Below are 23,868 nucleotides of genomic sequence, written 5' to 3'. Positions count from 1 at the left end.
TTATTTTTATTTATTCATTGTTCTGTCGTTTATTTTCATTGTAAAATTATCACTCATGTTTAAATGAAAAACTTTTTATTTATTTTTAAGCCCCAAGAGCGAAAGGGACTAATGTTTGTTTTTTATTAATATTTTGAGCTGTATTTGGTTACTGAGCACCAATAAACAACATTTTAAAATATAAGCTGTTTTCTTGTGATTTTCTAAACTAGTAGTGTTTTGAATTTAATAAATGCATAATAATCATGATAACCTTGAAACCATTATTCTTCAGACTATATAATCGTACAACCAAAATGTATAATCACTGCATCCCTAATTGTTATACAGTTTAAAACACAACATACAAATGTGTCTGAATGTAGACGAAGCCTTTACTTGAGCAATACACTGCTTTTGTTGAGCTTTGAAATACAGCATTTGAATATGTTTGTAAAAAAAAAAGCCACATTGTACAATACACTGATGTTATGTAGTTTCAAAACACACCAAATTTTACCATTTTAATGTAGAAAAAGTCAACGTTGGTGTCTTAAGGAGCGAAAATACAGCATACGGGCTTTTATTTTGCTGTTGTGTCATCACTTATATTGCAAGTCATATCTCTCCGTCCCCACATTTGGGATGCTTTTCATGAACTGGCCCCCATGACGAACTGAATAGCCCTGGTGTATATAAAGAGCGAAATGGTGGCTCTGTCGTCTAACAGCAAGAAGGTCGCTTGTTCAAGTCCCGGCTGGGTCAGTGGGCATTTCTGTGTGAGTTTGCATGTTCTCCCCATGTTAGTGTCTAATCAGTGTCTCTTCACTCCACCAGGTGTGTAATGAGCGCACTGACGCCATTGTCCTGTATATGTCGCTATATAAATACACGTTACATTACAACACAGACAACATATACAATTATTTAAATCACTTTCAACAGTGTTTTATGAAAATTCCAAGGGTTTTCTTTAAAATGATCCCAAACTTTTGCTTTTACACATCTCTGCAAGTGAATTTGCTGCAGGCGGAAACCCCAAAATACTGTAGCACTTGACTTTGTTATTGTAATGAAGATTATTAAACCATATTGCTTATAAAACGATTAAATTAGCTATTATAATATAAGTTATGATTATAGTTTTGTTAAAGGTTTTATTAAGATTGATTGTTGGTGATTGGGTGGTTGTTGTTAACTTTACAAGGACACAAAAAAATTAAGACGCATTTAAAATGATTTAAACCAACACAATAGTTCAGTAAATTTAAGACCTTTTAAGACCTAACATTTTGTTTCTGAAATTTAAGACATTTTAAGGCATAGCAGAAACCCTGTCCAACATTCTTCAGTTTATTTTCCTTTGTGTTCAACTGAAGAAAGAAATTCTAAAGTATATAACCACCCCAGAGTGAGTAAATGAGAATAAAATTGCTATTTCTTCTGGAACCAAACATAAATCACTTCAGAAAAAAGCCATTTTAAATGTTCAACAAGGTCAATTTGTTTGATCAATTATAAGTGCACTTGACACTGATAGGTTTGTTCCAAATAAAGCAAACTTTATTTAGATTCTTCTGTCAGTGTGGTTCAGCTGAAAAAGTATAAGCGCTGCCATCTGAACTCCAGTGCACACCAAACAAGCAAACCCATCTGCTTTCAAATGAACTTTGGTACAGTTTAAATCTATGCCAAATCGAAATGTCTTCATTTAATGTTTATTGTGCTAATGCACAATGTTATTCTTTAGTCAACCCACTAAAAAAAAGTAAATGTTTTGGTGATCTTCAGTCAAAGTCTGACCATTTGCAAGTCTGCAAGCAGTAAGTTTGACAGTTTTTGCCACAACATTCTTAACCACGCCACTTTTTAACAATGATGAGGGAAAGATGACAAAAAAATGCACCCCCTACCCAATATTCTGTTTCAATGTGAAATAGAATAAAAGTCTCTGCAACTTCAGGTTTTTGGATACCTAAAAACATACATGCAATATAGACAGCTAAATGATCTTAATGAAAAAGATTTGGCATTAATAAGGACAAAATGCCTCAAGCACACCTATTTTTGTCACCATATGGGGTTTTAGAATAAGGTAGTTACAAGAACACAGTTATAGGAACTAATCAATAGTGAACCCTGCAAAATAAATGCATTCCCTACTCAATATTCTGTTTAAGTTTAAAGTAGGGTTATCCCGATACTGGAATTCGGTACCAAACAATACTGAAAAAAACGTCCGTTTTCCACTCACATTTGAATGCTGTTGTGCAGATTCTTAAACAGCACTGATTTGCCATTGTGTTTACATGTTCAACAGCGCACTAATATTTTAGAGAAATGTCATGTCATTTTCATCTGTTTATCTGGGACGGGTCGTGGGGCAGCAGTCTTAGGAGAAAACTCCAGGCTTCCCTCTCCCCAGACACTTCCTCCAGGTACTCCTGGGAGATCCCGAGGCTTTACCAGGCCAGCCGGGAGACATAGTCCCTCCAGTGTGTCCTGGGTCTTCCCCGAAGCCTCCTCCGAGTGGGACATGCCTGGAACACCTTCCTAGGTAGGCGTCCAGGAGGCATCTGAAACAGATGACTTCTCTCGATGTGGAGGAACAGCGGCTCTACTCCAAGTTCCTCCAGGAACTTCGAGACAGAGTTTCTCATTCTATCTATAAAGGTAAGCCTTGCCACCCAGCAAAGGAAACTTATTTTAACTGCTTGTATCTGAGATCTTGTCCTTTCAGTCATGACCCAAAGCTCATGACTATAGGTGAGAGTAGGAACGTAGGAACTTTCAGCTTAGCTCCTTCTTTACCACAACGGACCGGTACATTGAGCGCAATACTGCTGCTGCTGCAACAATCAGCCTGTCAATCTCACATTCCATCCTTTCCTCACTTGTAAACAAAACCCCAAAATACTTGAAATTCTCCAACCTGGAGATGGCAAACCAACTGTTTCCGGCGGAGCACCATGGCCTCGTACTTGGAGTTGCAGATTCTCCTCCCGGCCGCGTCACATTAGGCAAGAAACCACCACAGTGCATGCTGAAGGTCCATGTTCGATGAAGCCAGCGGAACAACATCATCTGCGAATAACAGATGAAATCCTGTGGTCCCCAAACTGGACCCCCTCCAGCCCAAGGCTGCACTTTGAAATTCCTTACATAAAATTTATAAACAGACTTGGCGACAATGGGCAACCCTGCTGGAGTCCAACATGCACTGGAAACAAGTTTGACTTATTGGCGGCAATGTGAACCAAACTCCTACTCTGTTCATACAGGGGCCTCTGACCCCATATTCCCATAGCACCCTCCACAGAATGCCAAGAGGGACAAAGTTGAATGCCTTCTCCAAGTCCACAAAACACATGTGGACTGGTTGGGCATACTCCGTGAACCCTCGAGCACCCTGGTGAGGGTATAGAGCTGTTTTAGTGTGCCACGACCTAGACGAAAATTGCATTGTTCCTCATTGGATCCTAGGTTCAACCATCAACTGAATCTTTCTCTCCAGTACCCTGGCATAGACTTTCCCAGGGAGGCTGCTAAGTGTGATACTCCTATAGTTGCAGAAAATGGACGTTTTTAAAATTTCAGTATTGATTGGTACCGAATTCCAGTATTGTGACAACCCTAGTTTGAAGTACATCAACATGCTGAAATAAAAGTCTCAGCAACTTCCAGTACAGGCAGACTTTAAATATAACATACATGCACTATGGACAGCTAAGGGGTCGATTACACCAAGCGCACTTGGCACCAAGTTCTAAAAACGCGAGGCGCACAATAATGCCTGACGTTAGGTGTCCAAAAGACTGACGTAAATCGTTTTTCCTATCAGAGTTGATTTTTTTTAATTGCAAGTGAACAGCGTGTGATGGCAAAAACGCAGGTGGCAGCAGGAAGCGCAGGTGGTAACAACTTCTTTACAGAAGAACCCCATAATTTATTTTGTGCAAATGGTATTGTTTTACACGCACATGCATTTAAAAAAAAAAATCCAATATTAGATTTGGTTAAAATATGCACTTGCTTTCCAAATTAATCGAAATATATGTAAATGGCACATAATAGGGCTTGCGCTTCCTTTACAAATATTATTGGGAACATTACATATTCTATTCTAAAACATAAAACCACTTACAAAAGATAAAACCTATTCTAATACCATATATAAAACAAATAAATAAAAAATGTGGCTATTTATTAAGAAATGAAATTTAATATTATTTATTAGGAAATGAAAAAAATAGTATTTTAATAATAATATTAATAATGATGATGATAATGATTATTATTATTCAGTAGAAATTGTAGAATATTATAATTTTTTTTTGCTGTTTTTTTAAGTCTACTTTTACAATTTGACACATGCAAACCAATGCAGACACGTTAACCAACAAGCCAATGTCGTATACAGTACAGATACTTAATAATTTCCCATTTTAAACCATTTTCCTAGTTGAATTCGCATCACTAGAAACTCTGAATTATTGTTTGCCAACTGATAACAATATCAAGCACTGCATTCAGCAAAAATCAACAACTTCAATATAGAAAACACCCATAATCGAAGCTGTATTTTCTCTTTGTGCCATGCATTTTGTGATAATGTCGGGGGAATGTAGATGTATCGGACTAAAATCACCTTGCTGACAACTTGCAGTGCTACATATTATTGCCGCTGAGAAAAGAACACACAACGCAACAGGCAACCTAATGCCAAATAGTGCTAATGCCAAAAATAGTTTTCTAAATGTTTATATCTTAAAACTGTTTTAAAATATGGAGGCAGTGTGCTGGGATGGATCCAACACAGAGTTTGTTCCCACAAAATGGCATTCCTAAAACTGAAATCTTTCCCGAGGCATCAGGGTCACGTTAGCGAACATACCTGAATATATGTACGTTCATCAACAGTTCTAGTAACTGTGAAAAGCCCCTACAATCATGATGTTGCTGCAAATTGCAATCAGGGGAGCAGATTTAACCAATAAGCAAGATAAGCGGCTGTTTAGGGCCCCAGGAAATCTCAGAGCCCCCAAATAAATAATTAGAAGTATAAAAAGTATACCTATAAATTATATATAACATCATTTTCTATCATTTTTGTATGATGAGTGTGTAAAAAAATTTAAGTTTAATGTATCCCCCACCCTCAATCATGGAGAAGTCCAGCAGTCAAATAAGGTAAAGATTTAGTTAAAAAAAAAAAAAAAAAGTTTAAACTTTTTAGTCGGGAATTGACTTTAAGACAACAAATCATTTAAAAACATTTTACAAGATGCTTTACATGCTGTTATTATTATTTTGCATTAAGACAAAATGTAGAAAAGGAGTGATCTAGTGACATAAGAAAAGAAAAAAAACAGCAAAATAAATCCATTAAAAATAAAATAAAGTACAAAAGGTACTTTAGAACTTTTGGGCCCCATGGCTGGAATTGCTTAGAGCCCCCAAATCACTAAATTCGCCCCTAATTGCAATTGTAAACATGTTTCTTTGGGATCTTTGCTGCCCAAATTTACAATTCCACTGCAAGTGCTTTTCAAAAATGTTTTTAGGTAGAATTCAAAATGACTTACTGCTGCATGTTGATGGACTAAAACCTAAATTATAAATACATTCTTTAAATAAAATGTAGTTTAAAGTAACACAAAATTAGTACTCAGACATGCTAGTGTTAAATGTCCTCTTAAAAAAGGAAGAAACAATGTTGAGCAATCATGCAGTGACTAAACTGAAGCCATATATGAAATAACAGCTTTCAAAATATGAAAAAGTCCAAAGTATATATGAGTCTTACAGAGTTTAACTTTTTTTGTGTGCAGTTTTACTCAAAAACAATCTTTTAGTGTTCCATACATTTTGGTCAGACCAGCAGTGGTGTAAAGTAACGAATTACAAACACTCAAACTACAGTAATTGAGTAGTTTTTCTCAGAAATTGTCATTTACCAAGTAGTTTTAAAATGTGTACTTTTACTTTCCCTTGAGTACATTTACAGTGCTGTATTGGTACTTTTACTTCACTACTTTCCTTCAAACTGCAGTCACTACAGTACACTATTTTTTCCTGCCAATGGGGATTAGAAAAATCAGTCCTGTGATTCCTGTCCAATCAAATTGCACATAGAAAGTAAATCGCATCATACAGAACTACCAAAGACCAAAATGACCTTAAGCATCCAGCAGAAACAAAACGTCAAATTGACATTGTACCCTCAACGTCGTAGTGACGTTGCATCTTGTTTGGAACTGAAAATCGAGTTGACATCAAAACCCAACGTCAGGCCGATGTCAATGTCCAACAACCAAGCTAAAATCAACCAAATATTAATGTTACATTACAGCTTGACGTTGGGTGGACGTAACTACAATGACATTTATCAGACGTTGGGTTTTGGTTGCCATACCTGACAAATAAATGTCAGTATTTGATGTCAATATAATGTTGGTTTAAAATGTTGGCTCCACATTATATTTTAGCCACCAACACAACCTAATATTAACCAAACATCAACCTCATTTGATGTCTATATTGAAAATCAAAATAACTTTGTCCTTAGATGCTGGCTAGCTATTGAATTATGGTCCCCTAACATCATGACCTAACTTAATATTAACATCTTACGATGTTGAGTGCCTGCTGAGCAATAACTTGATGCACTACAGAATGTTACGTTTACACACATCCACAAATTGCATGTAAACGCATCAGTGCAATACTCGCTACTCACTTTTAACATTTAAAATGGCTGTTTTACTCATACGCCGAGTAATATTTACAACAGATACTTTTACTCTACTTGAACTACATTTTAGGCAAGTAATGGTACTTTTACTTGAGTATGATTTTCAGTACTCTTTCTCTCACTGCTGACCAGTATACTGTATAAATGTAGCTGCCCAGGTGTGCAGAACAAGAATGCTCGAACACAGACTAGAGGGAAAAAAGCAGCAGGATTCCCTCATGTTTGAGGAAAACACCTGCAGAATACAACGACAATTAAAACAAACTGCCTTCAAAACAACATTTTGAAACATGATGTTACGCGCCCGGCCACATACGCAGGTAGTTCACTATTTAAGCAACACTGTCAAAACCATAGGGTCGGTTAATTCAAACGGTTGAGTTAATTCAAGCGCTTATCTCGAGCACACAGACACTAACGACTGTTGTCAATACATAACACTACAGACAGCAGTGTTTATCGCTTCTCCTTTACACACAAAACCTGTCCGTTCACAGAAACGTCGTAGAATCCAAGCAGGGTTTTGACAGAAACGGATTTGTTTATTCTCTTTTCTTTTACGTCTGACAGGTCTTGCTCAAGGTTAGGAACACAACAGAACAGACGGCGATAAACACACCGTGATCAATGTGTAACACTCAGTTTGATCCGGTGTTTCGTAAATAATTAAGAAACACAAAGCGAGCATTTATTTCATTGCATTGCTCTTGTCTTTTTGGCCTAACTTCCTTTGGGGGAATCCCCACCGTTTTGAGACGCAAAGCACGGCGATTGAGGATCGCAGCTGTCAAAAGTGACAACAATCCGGCGGGCTGTCATGTCTTACCTTCTCTCGCCTTCAACAGAACAGTGTTGGCCACGATATTCTCGAGCTCCATGTTTCCTGGGTTGCAGGCAGGCACCGCAGGCCCAACCTCGTCGCCGGGTTGGCAGTGTATGTGTGTGTGTGTATGTGTCCTCCCCCGCTCCCCCCCACGGCGGAATATTATTAACCCTGAATGACTCTCCTCTCTGCCGTTTTGCTCCTCCGATTCCCCGCCCAGAAGCTTCGGGTTTACGTCGATGGCAGAGCCTACTATGGTAAAGCCTGCGCTTATGAATATTAATGAGACATGCTGACGTTGCTTGGTAACCAGCCCAGAGCGTCTCGCTTGAACGGTCTATAACGGTCCAGTCGTGGCTCATGAATATTTATAAAGCAAGTCTGACGTGTGCGAAGGGCTTCTCATTAATATGTATACTTATACATATTCCCTTCTCCTTTTAAACCAATTTCAGTTGGCTTTTTAAATACTAATTTGTTTTCATATGAATTTAATATTAATTTATTTTATTTTTTGGAAACACTTTGTAAATGTTATTAATTTTGGTTCCGATTTAAATGCTTATTATTAATTTGTCAAATAGTCATCAAATAGTTGTCAATAAAATAGTTTGTAATTTCTCATTGAGTCTGTGCATTTACATGTGTTAATGTGTGTAAATGTATATTTATTCCGTTTTTAACTTGATTTCACTAATATTATTGTGATACAAAAGTTGTAATATTATTCATATGATTTATATACAATACCATTTGAAAAGTAATATTTTCTGTCTTTTAGTAGATAAATTATATGAGAGACTTGCTTTGTTTACCAATGGACCAGTGGATCTAATTGGATTTGCATTGTAAACATTAAATAAACTTCAAGAAAGTATTATTTTTTATTTCATATATTAAGTTGTCAGTTATGATACTATGATACTTTTTTACAAAATTTTCCATAAAAATAGCAAAAAAAATGTTTGCAGATTCTGTCTGGCCCTAGTTGTAGGTATAGATTGTGGGGTTCAAGTGAAGTGTGCTGCTTGTTTGTTTGTTTGTTTGTTTGTTTGTTTGTTTGTTTGTTTAGCTGTACTGTATGTTTGTTATGATGTGTTGTAATTTGCTTGATTTGTGTATCTCTTAGGGACCCCCTCGAAAATAAGATGGTTCACCTCAAGGGGATCTCCCATTTAATACAATTCTAATTCAAATTTAAATATGAAAGCAAATAAACAGTTCGTCATTAGCTATGTGTTAATGTTGATAAGCACAAATTAAAAAAAAAAACTGCCTTCGAATTAAGTTTGTTTGTGTGTGTCTGTACATAGCAAGTTGCAAACCACAACACCTTGGCAGATCCTAATATCCTGATAAACTAAACTCTAATAATAACAATAATGAGAATTATTGAAATGTTTTCATTTATATATATATATATATATATATATATATATATATATATATATATATATATATATATATATATATATATATATATATAATGACAACATTAAAATAAAAAAACAGTTACAGTTGAAGACAGATTTATTAGCCCCCTGAATTATTTGCCTCTCTGTTAAAGGAGAGAAGATTTTTTTTATCACATTTCTAACCATAATAGTTTTAATAACTCAGTTCTAATAACTGATTTATTTTATAATTAATAATATTTAGGATGATTTTATACAGCTTAAAGTGACATTTAAAGGCTTAACTGGGTTAATTTAGTTAAGGCAGGTTAGGGTAATTAGGCAAGTTATTGTATAACAATTTGTTCTGTTAAATTTTTTTAAACTGCTTTTTTTCATGTAGAAATAAAACAAATAAGACTTTCTCTTGAAGAAAAAATATTATCAGGCATACTGTGAAAATGTCCTTGCTCTGTTAAACATTATTTGGGAAATATTTAAAAAATAAAATAAAAATCAATGGGGGGCTAATAATTCTGACTTCAAATGGATTTGCGCGTTAATGTCACGTGATGTCACTCCATCCTTCGCCATAGTAGTTTCGTAATTTCCTACTTCAGTTTGTCACCGGTCACAACGATGTAGATGAATTGTACATGGAAGATTGCACGTGTTATATAAAGATACTGTGTATCAACATTCCCCATGGGATGTTTAATGTATGCTGTATTACATTTAAAAATGTAGAACGGACCGCGGTTTACTGAGGGGTATGTCAAGTCTTTCCTTTGATAATAAAATAATCGGACTAACGTTTTTAAAAAGACATATGGCGTGCCACAGACCACGTGCACTTTTACATTTACTCACATAATCTATTAAAGACCAAGTGCACACGAAATGGAACTGCAAATAACTGTGTGTTTTCCAAAAATTGTTTTATATCTCCATCTAGAGGTAACACTTATACCCAGTAAATCAGAACCAACCTTATATACAAACATTTTAACAGCAGCAGCAATAATAATAATATTACTAATAATAACAATTAAATAACATCCTTTTTTTCTGGCAGGCCAGACTTTGAATATATTTTTGAAAGTTAAGTCATAACTGCTGCCTCTTTACTACACTGAATGTAACTGTTTAATGTGAAAGTTTAATGTAAATGTCTTAACAATTTGTGTTCTTAGTCCTACAACGTGTGTGTAATAAATAAAAGTAAATAATTAAGTAAATAAATAAAAAATAATATTAAATACTATTGTTATTATTATTATTAATATTATTATTAGTATTACTGTTATTATTACTGTTATTATTATTATCATTATTATTATTATTATTATTATCATCAACATTATTATTATTATAGTTTAGTTTATCAGGATAGTGGGATCAGTCTGGTTTGTAACTTATATATACAGACCCACACAAACAAACAAACAAACCTAATTTAAAGGCTTTTTTTAAATTCTCACTTATCAACATAAACACATTGGGAACTAATGACAAATTGTTTATTTGTACTCTGCTTTCATATTCACAATATAAATATTAATAAGCCCTACACACACGTCAGAGTTACTTTATAAATATTCATGAGCTACCACCAGACTGATATAGACAGTTCAAGCAAGACGCTCTAGGGTGGACACCAAGCAAAACAGTTACAATAATAATAATAATAACAACAATAATAATAATAATAATAATAATTATTATTATTATTATTATTATTATTATTATTATTATTAAATATTTTTATTATTATTATTATTGTTGTTGTTGTTGTTGTTGTTGTTGTTGTTGTTGTTGTTGTTGTTGTTAAAAACATTTATTTTTTCTGGTAGGCCAGACTTTGAATATATTTTTTAAAGTTATATCATGACTGCTGCCTCGGTACTACACTGAATGTAACTGTTTAATGTAAAAGTTTATTGTAAAAGTCTTGACAACTAATATTCTATTCGCCTGCAATGTGTGTGTGTGTAATAAATAAAAGTAAATAATTAAGCAAATTAAAAAACATAAATTTAACACTAATATTATTGTTATTATTATAGTCATTATTAATAATATTATTATTACTAATATTATTATTGTTTAGTTTTTCAGAATAGTGTGAACAGCATAGGTTTTGGTTTGCAACTTGATATGTACAGACACACAAACAAACAAACAAACAAACCTAATTCAAAGGCTTTTTTTTATTCTCACTTATCAACATAAACACATTGGGAACTAATGACAAACTGTTTATTTGTACTTTGCTTTCATATTCACAATATAACGATTAATAAGCCCTACACACGTCAGTTGCCTTATAAATATTCATGATCTCTATATGGGTGTGTAAGCGAGACGCTCTAGGCTAGTTACCAAGCAATCCAGTTATTATTGTTACAATAATAATAATAATAATTATTATTATTATTATTATTTAATAGCATCCATTTTTTCTGGCAGGTCTGCGCCTCAGCTGCACTGAATGGAACTGTTTAATGTAAAAGTCTTGACAATAACTAGTGTTTAAGGTTCTATTCGCCTGCATTCGACTCTACTTGAGTGGTTTTTAACATAACTTCATTGTTTGGCAAATCAATTTTGTTACATGCGTTTATGGTTCCATCGTTTGCAGACAGGTGGCGACATCCAAGCAGGTCGATGTGTTTTGCTCTTGGAGAAGAAATCGCAACATCCGCGTTCATCAAGCACGCGTGCGAGAGACTACAGACAGTATTGACTCGCTTGTCATACAGTAATGGGTAAAATCAAAAAATCTCGTAAACGCAATACATTTAACTACAACAAAAACAAAAAGAAGCTGAAGAAGAAGTTAAGAAGAAAGGAGAAACCGCACATTGAATGGTGAGTTGAAGAAAATAACGTTAAATGCCAGCCATAACGTGCTTTGTTGCTATCCAAACAATTATTTATAACTTCTTACTAAGTATGTTTTTGTGAAAAAGTAAGTATAAACGCACAATATAAAACTTTACAATATGTAAATTATTATAATAAAAGCCACTTTAAGTGTTTAAAGGGAGATAACTGTTTAAAACCCTACTGTGTGCTTTAATATGGTTTTATTTTGTATACTGTAACATACTTTTATACTGTATATATAAAGTTCTTCTTCTGAAACTAATTTCTAAATGCATCTCCTCCTGGATAGAGGTAAAGTTGGGTATTCAGACATTCTGCTTGATAATCTAATTTCAGAAAAGTATTGTTTGCATATTTTAAATCGAGAAATCATATTAGCAGCCAATGACTATCAAAGTACAAATTGTGGTAAAGTTGGTTTTGTATTCGCACATTCGTTCATTTAACTGTCTCTATATTGTTTATCCTGCTTATTTGAATATTTAATCAGAATTAGCACGCAAGTATGACTTTAAAAAAACATCAACACTATCTAATAGACTGTTGGTGGTTGTACTGTGATAGTCATTCGCTGCTAATATGATATCCCAATTTTGAATTTGCAAAAAATACTTGAAGTTATGGAGCCATGTTAGAACTATGTTGTTGGCTAAATGGCACTGTACATCAGTTAATAACGTCTACACCTACCCCAAACCCAACCATCACAATTATAAACGAATATACCTTCTCTAAACCTAAACCCAACTATCTGAAGCTCCTCTACAGCCCTCGACACTTAAGCACTCATAACACCGGCCTTTCAGTCTTCATTAGTTTACAAAACACAGATGTTAAATCTTACTCATACCTTAGGGACAGTATAGCAGAATTTGGTGGTTTTAAAACCTTGACTTTTACAAACCATAGTATACCTTAAAAATGGTTATCGTCCCGTGCTTATTCGGTACATACTTTCAGTAATCATACTTTCTAATCTGGTTTATGTGAGATAAGCTGCTGGTCCCGAGCAGGTTTGTGCTATCAGAACTGTTGCTTGACAACAACTCTTGGCTGAGTTTTGAAGAACGAAGCTATTCTGGATTATATTAAATCATCAAAAACCAAATCGAGCTAATGGAGTAATCCATGTACGAAGAACAGACATCTGATGTCTTTTTTCTTGTTAACTTGCAATTTCATGCATTATTTATAGTAAGTCCGTTTTTATAGTTTATTACATGTCGGACTTTCAGGCAGTGAGCGAGCTGATGCAGCTGCTAAAGATGCTTTGAAGCAAGTAGTGAACAAATGCCAAATCCCTCTGTCAGAGATTAAACCTTTTATAAACGCTTACATTTTAAACAAGTAGCAAAAGGAATGGGATGCATTAGAAAACAATAAATTACATAAAATCCAACCTGAAATTTCACACAGAACTTTAAGACATTTTAACAATCGATTTGATCAAGTAGTTTTTACCAGATGTCGTATTGGGCATACGAGAATAACACATGGTTTTTTGCTCCAAGGTGAAAACCCTACTCGGTGTTTGTGCTGCAAAACTCCTCTTACTATAATGGCTCGTTTCCACTGACTGGTACGGTTTGGGTCGGTACGGGTCGCCTTTATCAGGCTTGCGTTTCCACTACCAAGGGTACCCTTTTGGTGGGCGTGGTTTATAACAAAGTTTAAGTCGACGTCATTTTCGCTCGAGGAAATGTCAACAATAAAGCTGCACAGGTCGTTCACATATCATATGAAAAGCACTTCTCACAAAACAGATGCTTTACACACATAAATACTTGTGTATAAATGTTTATTACTAACTTTTCTATAAACAGGATTTGATTATATCTGCAGATCAATGATGGTGCGAAATAGCCTACTGTAATGCCTATAATTATATTAAATAAAGAAATGAACATATATGAACACATACAGACCCTTACAGTCTCCGATATGTTACCAACTACAGAAGAACTACACAAAGCAGACATTTCGTCGTTAATTAGGTTCAAAACAACACAAAGTATAGCCTACAGTCAGTGAAAACCTCTCATCTGTGTCTGTAATCTTCAGCAGCACATGAAGCCTCTGTTAGACAGTCATTCCATCATTCCCAGTTCATATTAGTCCAAAAGGTGATAATAAAGATTAAAACAAGGCAGTTTGTTCACGTTTGCTGAAGAAATAATGTGCTCCTTGGCTTCGCCTTTTTTCCCACACTTGTGGAAAAAGCTTGTCAGCTTCTCACAGGATCGGGTTTCCAAAAGCTTGTCAATAATCGAATGCATGTTATTATTATCAGATCAAGAAGTTTAGTATTTCAGATAGAGACGCACGGCGAGCGCAAGAAAGAAAGCGAAACCTCTCGGGCTTCAGACTGGCTCGTAAAAAACTACACGGCACAGGGTGAATCTGCTCTTCTCCATGGCTTTGTGGCTGTTTATCAAGACAACGACAGGGTTTGTTTGAGCCCGGATCGACCATGGCTGCATATGTATATATAATTCCACTGTAATCTCTCGCTGTGTATTTCAAACATGGCGGGTCCTGTGTTTACATTCTGGCTTGTTGAGTCTATGAATGTCGTATCTCTGTATACCAATAGCGTTCAGCTTCGCGTGTAGCTCCACCTTTTGGGACCCTTTCTGCAGTTTGGGACCCTTTTGAAAGGGTCCCAAAAAAGTGGTACAGTATGGTTTGGTTCGGAACGCCTTTTGACAGTGGAAACGGCCATAAAAGCGTACCAAACTGTACCGTACCGTACCACTCAGTGGAAACGGGCCATAAAACGCATTTTACTGGACTGTCCTGCTTTTACTGATTCCTAACTCTTTTAAGGACATTTTTAACAAAGTGAAACCAGAAAAGATTTTAGAATTTTTATCATGTATTAACACAAAAAATCTTATTTAATTTATGTTTTATTTTGTTTGTTGATTTTTAAATAGTTTATTTATTGTTAAAAGATTCCTGCCATGAAAATAGCCTTGGTTGCTGACATGGCATTAAATAAAAAATACATTACATTATATAGTTTATTATAACATGTTTTGTTTTTACAAGTCCTCAGATACGTAAAGCATGGGATGAGCACAAAACGGTAAAGCAAAATCTACAAGATATGGGGCTGGCACCTGGGACCAAGGGTATGCTTCCTATTAAGCCAAAAAAGGTAAGTTTCAAATCTGTATGAATCAGTAATACAGTGGGTTTTTACTAATTATACCCTATTATAATAACCAGTTGTGTTTCATTGACTTTTCAGAACACAAAAGTTGAACCAATGGAGACAAATGTACTGAAACCATACGTCATTGAAGGTATGAATGCACATGTGTAATGTATGGTTTTGAAATCTAGTACACTACCTTGTCGTCCACCTTAGTTGTAAGAGCAACAAATATTAACTTGATTTCTAGTTGATCATTTGGAAAAGTGGCAGTAGGTCAATTTTTCTGATAAGTCATCTATTGAACTGCATCGCAATTATCACAAATACTGCAGATGACCTATTGGAACCCACATGGATCCAAGATTCTCACATAAAGTTTGGTGAAGCACAAATCATGATTTTGGGTTACATTCAGTATGAGGATGTGCGACAGATCTGCAGGGTGGATGGCAACATCAACAGCCTGAGCTGTCAAGACATTTGTGCTGCCCATTACATTACAAATTACAGGAGAGGACAAATTCTTCAGCAGGATAGCACTCTTTCTCATACTTCAGCCTCCACATCAAAGCAAAGAAGGTCAAGATGCTCCAGGTTTGGTCAGCCAAGTTACCAGAAATAAACATTATTGAGCATGTCTGGGGTTAGATGGAGGAGGCATTGCAAATGAATCTAAAGAATCTTGATAAACTCTGGGAGTCCTGCAAGAATGATTTCTTTGCCATTCCAGATGACTTTATAAATAAGTTATTTGAGTCATTGCAGAGATGTATGAATGCAGTCGTCCAAGCTCATGGGAGTCATTCACAATATTCATTCTTTTTCCACTGCAGCATGACTTTATATTCTATACTGTACAATATTTCTGTTAAGTGACAAGACTTTTGTCTAAGCTAAGTCAGACCTTACTGTCCAAATTAAATAGTTAATAATCAAGGCATGATCATCTTTTATTTTGGTAAAATAAGCGTAATCTAGAGGCCTTTGCCTTTCATATCAGCCACTTTTGATACCAAATGATCAACTAGAAGTCAAGTTATTATTTGTCTTTTCTAAAACTTGGATGGGCAACAAAACTCGTCAGGTAGTGTACTGAAATGTGTTTGTATTTTCATGATTATGTGTCTTTTAGAAATGGAGGCAGAGGCCAGTGTTCGTGGGAATGACCGAACCACATGCTCTACCGACATGATCGAATATGTTCAACACATGGTGAAGGAACACAATGAGGATTACAAGGTAAATAATAATAATTAGGTCTGCAACTAAAAGCTGATTTATACTTCTGCAGCAAGCGCACGCATATGGTACGGCGCAGCCTGCATGTGGACGCATAGCCGTCGCCGTGGCCTTCGGCGTCTCTGCCGCACACCTCTCAAAAAAGTAACTGCACGTCACAGCAACACAGCGCAAGCTTTGTGATTGGTTGGCTTGGAAGCGCTGATGAGGGTGGGCAGGACCGAGAGCCGTGCGAGTCTGTTGGATCGATTGTTTACAAGTGTCAAGTCCCGTAAGGGAGCTCTGGATGGAAAGTTTTGTTTTGTGTTTACCTTATAGTTAAAGTTGTTGCACGTCCGCCGGTTCCTGCATCAAAATTAGTGAGTTTGAATCACCTGTACATTAAGGAAGCGTTCAGAAAAACCTAAACACCAGTGAAGTAACTCTACACAGAAGAACATTAACACCTCACTGCCTACTAGCGTTTCAGAATTGTTATTGCAGAGCAACAGAAACAGCGGCCAGAAGTATGAATACACAGCTACGCGCGTTGCATGCGCTGTGGGTCACGCTGATCATCACTTGACGCAGAAGTATGAACCAGGCAACGTTACAAAGCTGTCCAAATGTGACTATTTACACGCATCAGCTGCCGACCGGAAGTTCTTACCATTTTGCTTGCGCATATATGCAAAGCATAATGGGTAATTTTGCTTTCTAAGAAAAAGGTCTGTATAAGCTAAAAGATTTTCCTGAATTGAATCTTTGCGTAGGCAAATGGGATTCTTAATAGCTTTATGAAACCTTAGTAGTTTATGGACAGTCATAATGAGTTTGTTTATTGGTCTAATTATTGTTTCTTCTCTTTATAATAAATCTTGCACTCAAAGTAATTTTGTGCTTCATTTCCAGCCTTTTGAATTATGTTGCATAAATAAGGAGTTATCACAAGCTAAAATTGCTTGTTGCACTTATTAACAATTAATACCTAGTAAATATACTGATGTTACTGGTTAAAACCTAAAGTGGTGATGAGAACTCAAATATTTGGCCACAAGTTCTAAATAAAGTGAGAAAAGTATCACATATGAATAGAGATGCGTACCGAAACTCTGCGCTTTATCGGTATTGATGCTAAATTCTAAAAGACATTATCGATAAGCTCTGACTTTAACAGTTTTGCTATTTGGTACTAGAGAATTACTGCTGAATAAACATTACTTGCCTTAGCATAATTAACTGACCAAGCTTTTCTAATTTGTGATATTCGTCTGCACAGTTGGCAATCTCACATGAGAAATGTTCATGTTTTCGTCCAATAGTACAATGGCGAGCACGTCAAGTATAAAAGCCTTCACAGTTCTCGGCTATGAGCCCGCACTCAATAGAGGCTCGTGCTAAGCGCACACATAGCTCGCGACAGACTCGTAAGCTTGTGGAGTTAACCAAATGGGTTGTATTTCCCGTGTGTACAGCAACTATGCCCGTTGAAACAAACGCAAGTTGTTTTCTAGTATAAGCAGAAACGCAAGCAATCTGGCTAAGCATCTTTCAAAAGTGCATTAACTGCAGAAAGACGAATGAAAAGTGTTCAACTTGACTAGCTAAAGGTACATCATCCACATCATTATGCTAGCAGTCAAAAACACAAGGTCTCTTTAAATTAGTATAATATTAATAGTTTAATTAACACGCATTCGTCATCCACATCGTTATGCTAGCAGTCAATAACATAAGGTCTCTTTAAATTAGTATAATATTAATAGTTTAATTAACACACATTCGTCATCCACATCGTTATGCTAGCAGTCAATAACATAAGGTCTCTTTAAATTAGTATAATATTAATAGTTTAATTAACACACATTCGGTTACAATGAAAACAGCATTTCTTTCTGTAGTAAAATCTTAATTTAAGATTTATTTTCTTAAATAAATCTTAAACATTAAAAATGCTTTAACATCTTCTGTATTTACAAATATAACCTAATAATAAATTATTGTTATTAAAAAATGTATTTAAAAGCCACAGACCGAATTTAACTGATTTAACCGAAATCCCATTCAAAAACCCATTGACTTTGGAACTGGAACTGCTAAAATGCTAACTCGCTTCCAAGTTTTTGCTTATAAATTGACATCATTGTTCTTCCACTCTATGCTTCATTTATCTGTTAAAACCATAGACTGTAAAATATATGGACGTAGTATCTGTGACGTCACCCATAGGTTTCTAAAGAGCGCAAAAGAAGCCACAAGTAGGCGCGGCCAACCGTCGCCATTTTGTTCACGCGTCATCACACCCACGGCGGGATACCAAACAAGGGCAAAGAGGTGGAGAGTGAGCGGAGCTACAGACGCATGCTGCATTTAGCTTGGACCTGGTTCAGACACCTGGTTTACTTTGGGAGAACGCTTAATACTTTATCACTTGTGACTCGTTTGTATTCTGACCACTTGTGCTTGGTTTTATACTATATCAATAAAGTGTTTAGTCTTTTAAAAACACTGCTGTAATACATTGAGCTACTAAACATTGTTCTTATGACGTTTCTCAACAGGAGGAAAACGCGTATTACATCCAAACACTTCAGATATAGTCTGTGTTAGTAAATGCAGGACTATTGATGAAATCCAGCATAACACTGTATGACAACGCTTCAGATGACTGTTCTAGAGCCTACAGCTAATCAATTCGTCAGATTCTGAAGTGCATTACAGCTCTAAATATAAATATAAACGATAAATGATCTTAAATAAAATGAATACATGTATAGAGATGGTATATAAGTATATAACTTTACTCACATGGGAAACGGAGGCCACGTGAACAGTTTGTGAGCACAATTAAGTTCACTCAGCATGCCATGCCATCTAATAATTGTAGGAAACAAGTCCAAAAGGCAGTTGACTGTGTAAAGCCACATAAAACAACAAAGAAATACGATAAATATGCCGAGTTCAGTGGCTAATCTGCCGGATTCAGCTGAGGTGACTGCGACCAATGAGACCTAGCTGTCACTGTGACCACGCCCTTAATTATGCAAACTTAATATAACTTAATATAAAGGAAACGGATGAGTTATAAAAAAATTCACTCCCTCACAGTTGTTATGAAGGGTAATATTAGCTGTATTAACCAAAACCTTTTTTTGTACCAGGCTGTAAACACCTTTTTTCCTGCTGTAAAGTTGGCCATTCTAACAGTGGGCTCAGTTGAAATTTGCTCTGTTTTGGAGCCAGGAGCGGCCAGGACTAGCGGAATTTCGGATGAATTGCAGTTTTAGTTACTTCCTTATTGGCTTCCTGAGGGAGAGCGGGAGGTTGCCGCTTGGTTAAAACGTGCAACTTTTATTGTTATCTCAAGTGTTTGTTAAATGATGTACTTCAATCTAGTCTGATAGTAGTAACTTTTTTGCCAAGTTCACTCACTATAAAATTTCTGGTTTAAGCTAATCAGATATTGTTTTGTCATTTTTGCAGGCGATGGCAAGGGATGAGAAGAATTACTACCAGGACACACCGAAGCAGATCAAACGGAAAGTAGAATTATACAAACGCTGTCATCCTGAGCAATATGCTGCATTCATTGCTTCTCTGCAATCTCAGAAGTCTACATGATGCCACAGAAGAACTGGTCTTAATATGATGCCAGAATATCACCTTAGCATGTATCAAGTTTGCAACAAATGCTGTCTTAGGCCTTCAAGATGGGTGTGTACATTTTGTTTTCATGGCATTTTTTCGAGGATAGTTAACTTTTTAAAAGATCTTTTGAGCAACTTGTTGATGTATATATGAGCTTAGCGTTTGTAGTTTTATGTTGTGAAGTGAAATACAAACATATAAAAAACAAAACTGAAAATTACAATGTGTAGTTGTTGTTTAATTCATACATTTAGTGTTTTGGCAAAAAACAACAACAATAGAAACAACCTTCGTCAGTGCAAAATGAAGTCAAACAACAGCCAATAAGTGTCAGAATACCCTATTGATAAACTAACTAAACCGAACAAAATAGACTGAGACAATAGCCCCTTTTACACATACAGAACTTTCCGGAAAATGACCGCCAATTTTCTGAAAAGGGATCATGTGTGAAAAGACCCTTTTTGAAAAAAAGGTGAATTTGTTCTGGCAATTTTCAAGAAAAGAAGTTGTAACATTACCGATAATTTGCTGGAATGCTGCGCTGTGTGAGCGCAGAAGGAAGATTGCGCGTTCACGATTAGAGCACGCTAACGTGAGATGTCTACTCCAGCCAATTAGAACACCCAGATTCAATTTACATCCATACTGTTTATGAAAATAAAAGCCTTCGAATATTTTTCCAGACACATTTAGCTGCTAGATGTTAGTCAGATATCGTTTTTTTTTAATCCTTCTTGATGCCCACTGTGAAGAAAATTACCACTTAAATGCTTATGATAAACTGCTGTTTGTTTACCTTCAAGCTCCACTTCAGTTGCTTGACATGTGCACGTGAAATGCAGGAGTGCTCCGGTGAGCGCCAGCACACACATATTATATACATCTCTACATGCAAAGTGTTCCTCCATATGTTTTCATCGATGTTGTTCACAATACTTATCCATCTACAGAATTTGTAATGTGGTCAAATGTGTAAACGTTTACAAATACAAGCGCTGCTGTTTATAGATCATTTCTGCTTAATGATGTCAGAATTGACCTGTATTTTTGGAACGGATGTGTGAATTGTCTTTTCAGGAAAAATTCTATATTTACCAGTATATTTACCAGTAATTTAAGAATATTTACCAGTAACACTGTGTGAAAGGGGCTATTGCATACTAAATAATGACTGTAAAAATATGGATGACGTGACAGAGCCTTTTCCCATTGAACTCTTGCCTCAAAATGCCTCAAGACGAGCACAAACTGTCGCAAAACACTGCTGAAATTGGAGTCTGGGCATGTGTAGACTACCAGATGAAGCCAGAGGCAGAGGTGCGGAATCAAGCTTCCAACCAAACGCTTGTACGTCATATCAACACCCCCCCCCCCCCCCACTAATTTTACTGCTCATATTGGCACTATAACAAAGGCTAAATAAATAGAAGCAATTACTTTTAAAAATGCCTAATAATATACAATTTATTAAAAAACTGTGTGATGTAAGCTGAAATAATTGAATAAAAACAAAACATGTTGGACTGCAAATTAAATTAATCTTTCATACACTCTAGCCTGAGTTAGACTCAGCTATGAGCACAAAAAATATTTATCTATGGTTGTTGGTATTTATTATGTCCATGGGGTAGAAATATCACTCGTAAAATATGAACAACAACATATAAACAACACATATATTTCTAGAAAGGTTTTTATTTTTATTCAACAGTCAACAGGACACAAAATATACACATCATAGATACTATTTACCATGCGGGAAATATCATTTGTTTAAACGATAAATAAAGCAAGTTTTTAAATATCAACCGGATATTTACACATCCATCCCTGCACTATATAAAAAATCCTTATTAATTTGTACAATAATCTTATTAATACATCAACTGATGTCTATATGATATAGGTCTATTAGCTGCTGAGCATCGCTTGTATATTGTTTATTATTTTTTTGCCTCCGTTTTCATTTGGTTTATTCGATGCCTTAAAATCTGGCAAAGAGGAATTTACATTTATTTAAATGTTTAGTAGGGGTTTTCAAATAAAAATCCAATTGTAAATGATGTATATAAATAATATATAACATTTACAGCTCTATTTGTTATATAAGATTTGGTTTCTAGAACATTAATAATTTAGCAAATAACAGTAGATTAACTCGACAAAATGCCGAAACTTAAAATGTCAGAGACGTCCTTTAAATTAAGTTCAAATAACATTAGAGGAGCTCATTGTGGAGATCGGCTAACATTAATTTTGTCTTCCTAATTATAATTTCAGACCCATAAAGTGAGTTACTACTAGAGAGTGATCGCCTGTATTCTCCGTCATGGCCAGGCGTGTATTAGCAAACTAATAATAAAGCCAGATAAAACCCTCACTTTACCGAATAAACAGTGATACATCAGATCCTGTAGCTCAGAAAGTATAGTTTACTGTGGAGCAACTCATTTAAAGGGTCACGAAACACCAAAACACATTTTTTGAGCTGTTGACAGTCGTATATGTGTCCCACACTGCTAAAAACACTATTAAGACACCTATATTTCACTAAAAAGTGTAAATTGGTTGTTTTTGCGTTATTTCAAGCAAATTCGTACTTCCGGTTTGAAACGGAATTTTTGAAGCTGCGTCACGGTCATGACATAGTGTGTATTCCGGCGTGCAGACTGGTGTGTCTTATTACGTCTTACAGTGTGTTGCATTAATGCATAAGTAAGGCTTGGTTCAAACCAATCAGCGCGCTCTATTGTGCAACTTAATTAATATTCATTACTATCACCGTGTTTACAGGACAGAGACGCCACGTTGTGTTGGCAAAACAAGCGTGAAATGTTGCTTTTATAGTTTGCTGCAGTTAAGTTTTGTTTTCTCTCTGTGAGAGCTCAGACTCGCGTGTGGATTAACAGTGTACGCGACGCTCGACAATAACTTGCGTGTCTAAGGAGGAACATTGTTTACCTGAGAGCTGTTCTCATCTCCAAACGCTGAGATCCGGATTCGCTTGTAGTATTCTCTTCATTAAGACGCGGCTCTAGTTGCTGGTGATTGTCCTGTCTCTACAGATTTGGTAAGTGAGCGACCAGTGCTCTTTGTTTATTCAGTTTGTTCGTATCTAACAAACTATTGCACCGAGTGTAAACACGTTAGCACCACAACCAAACTTTAACCTCGTGTAGGGTTTTTATCGCATTTTGTGACCGGAATAACACGCGCGGCTTTCTGACACAACCTGCCGTGTGCATCTAAGTTTCCGGGAAATGCAGAGTTTTTTTTTTTCTCATTCGCCGTGCGGTATCAAACATTGCATGAAAAATACACACTTAGAGCAGCTCCTCGAATAAAATATCTCGTTTGTCGCGAGGGACATGAATGAATTTCCTGAATGAAAGAGCCAAACTGCAGTTAAAGTCCAACATTTAATAATTTGGCAAATAATTCGACTACAGATGTTCATGTAGGTTAAACACCATCACTTTCTACTGTGTGTGTGTGTGTGTGTGTGTGTGTGTGTGTGTGTGTGTGTGTGTGTGTGTGTGTGTGTGTGTGTGTGTGTGTGTGTGTGTGTGTGTGTGTGTGTGTGTGTGTGTGTGCGTGCGTGCGTGTGTCTGTGCGTGTGTCTGTGCGTGTGTGTGTGTGAGAGAATTTTGACTCTGAAACTCCCGCGTGCCCAAATAGACACTCCCACACCCTCCCACTTTTCTTCCTCCGACACACCCCCTAAACAGAGCTGGACACGCCCACTTTTCTGACTTTTTCCAAAGTAGAGGTGTGAAAACACCCTGCTGAAACGAGGGGGTTTCATGGCCCTTTAACATGGTAAAATAACACAGAAATTGAATAATAACACCTTAAATCTCCTCCCAAAGCTCAGACGGTCTGCTTTTCTTTTTTTAAGCTTTAATTAGATCAGAAAAAGATGCATTACATGTTTACATTACATGTAGCAGTTTATTTTGTATGATATTAATTTGGATTTTGGAAAAAAGGATTTCTGTAG

The 23,868-nt window shown here is 36.0% G+C and overlaps 2 protein-coding genes across 3 annotated transcripts in view; one reads left to right on the top strand and one right to left on the bottom strand.

Moving 5' to 3' along the window:
* The window catches only part of grk6 (G protein-coupled receptor kinase 6), a 107,618-nt gene extending 99,891 nt beyond the window's left edge, over window positions 1-7,727 (bottom strand). The window contains exon 1 of one of the 2 annotated variants that reach the window (XM_073935457.1): window positions 7,535-7,727. Coding sequence is in view for 1 of the 2 variants with exons in the window: in XM_684691.10 (XP_689783.3) it covers window positions 7,560-7,611 (52 nt within the window). In the remaining variant the exon portion in view is untranslated. The remainder of the gene's footprint in view (window positions 1-7,534) is intronic. The other variant, XM_684691.10, reaches the window with a different exon arrangement.
* A 3,932-nt stretch (window positions 7,728-11,659) lies between these two features.
* On the top strand, window positions 11,660-20,085 carry nop16 (NOP16 nucleolar protein homolog (yeast)). The gene is given in 5 exon segments (NM_001002534.1): window positions 11,660-11,821; window positions 14,891-14,999; window positions 15,093-15,147; window positions 16,132-16,238; window positions 19,701-20,085. Coding segments are annotated over 5 exon segments (516 nt in total). The 5' UTR covers window positions 11,660-11,714; the 3' UTR covers window positions 19,839-20,085.
* The last annotated feature ends 3,783 nt before the right edge of the window (window positions 20,086-23,868 follow it).

This window comes from Danio rerio, chromosome 21 (assembly GCF_049306965.1).
Source record: "Danio rerio strain Tuebingen ecotype United States chromosome 21, GRCz12tu, whole genome shotgun sequence".
NCBI classification, from domain to species: Eukaryota; Metazoa; Chordata; class Actinopteri; order Cypriniformes; family Danionidae; genus Danio; species Danio rerio.
The sequence above is the reverse complement of the archived record's forward strand: the minus strand, read 5'-3'. Positions and strand labels throughout refer to the sequence as shown.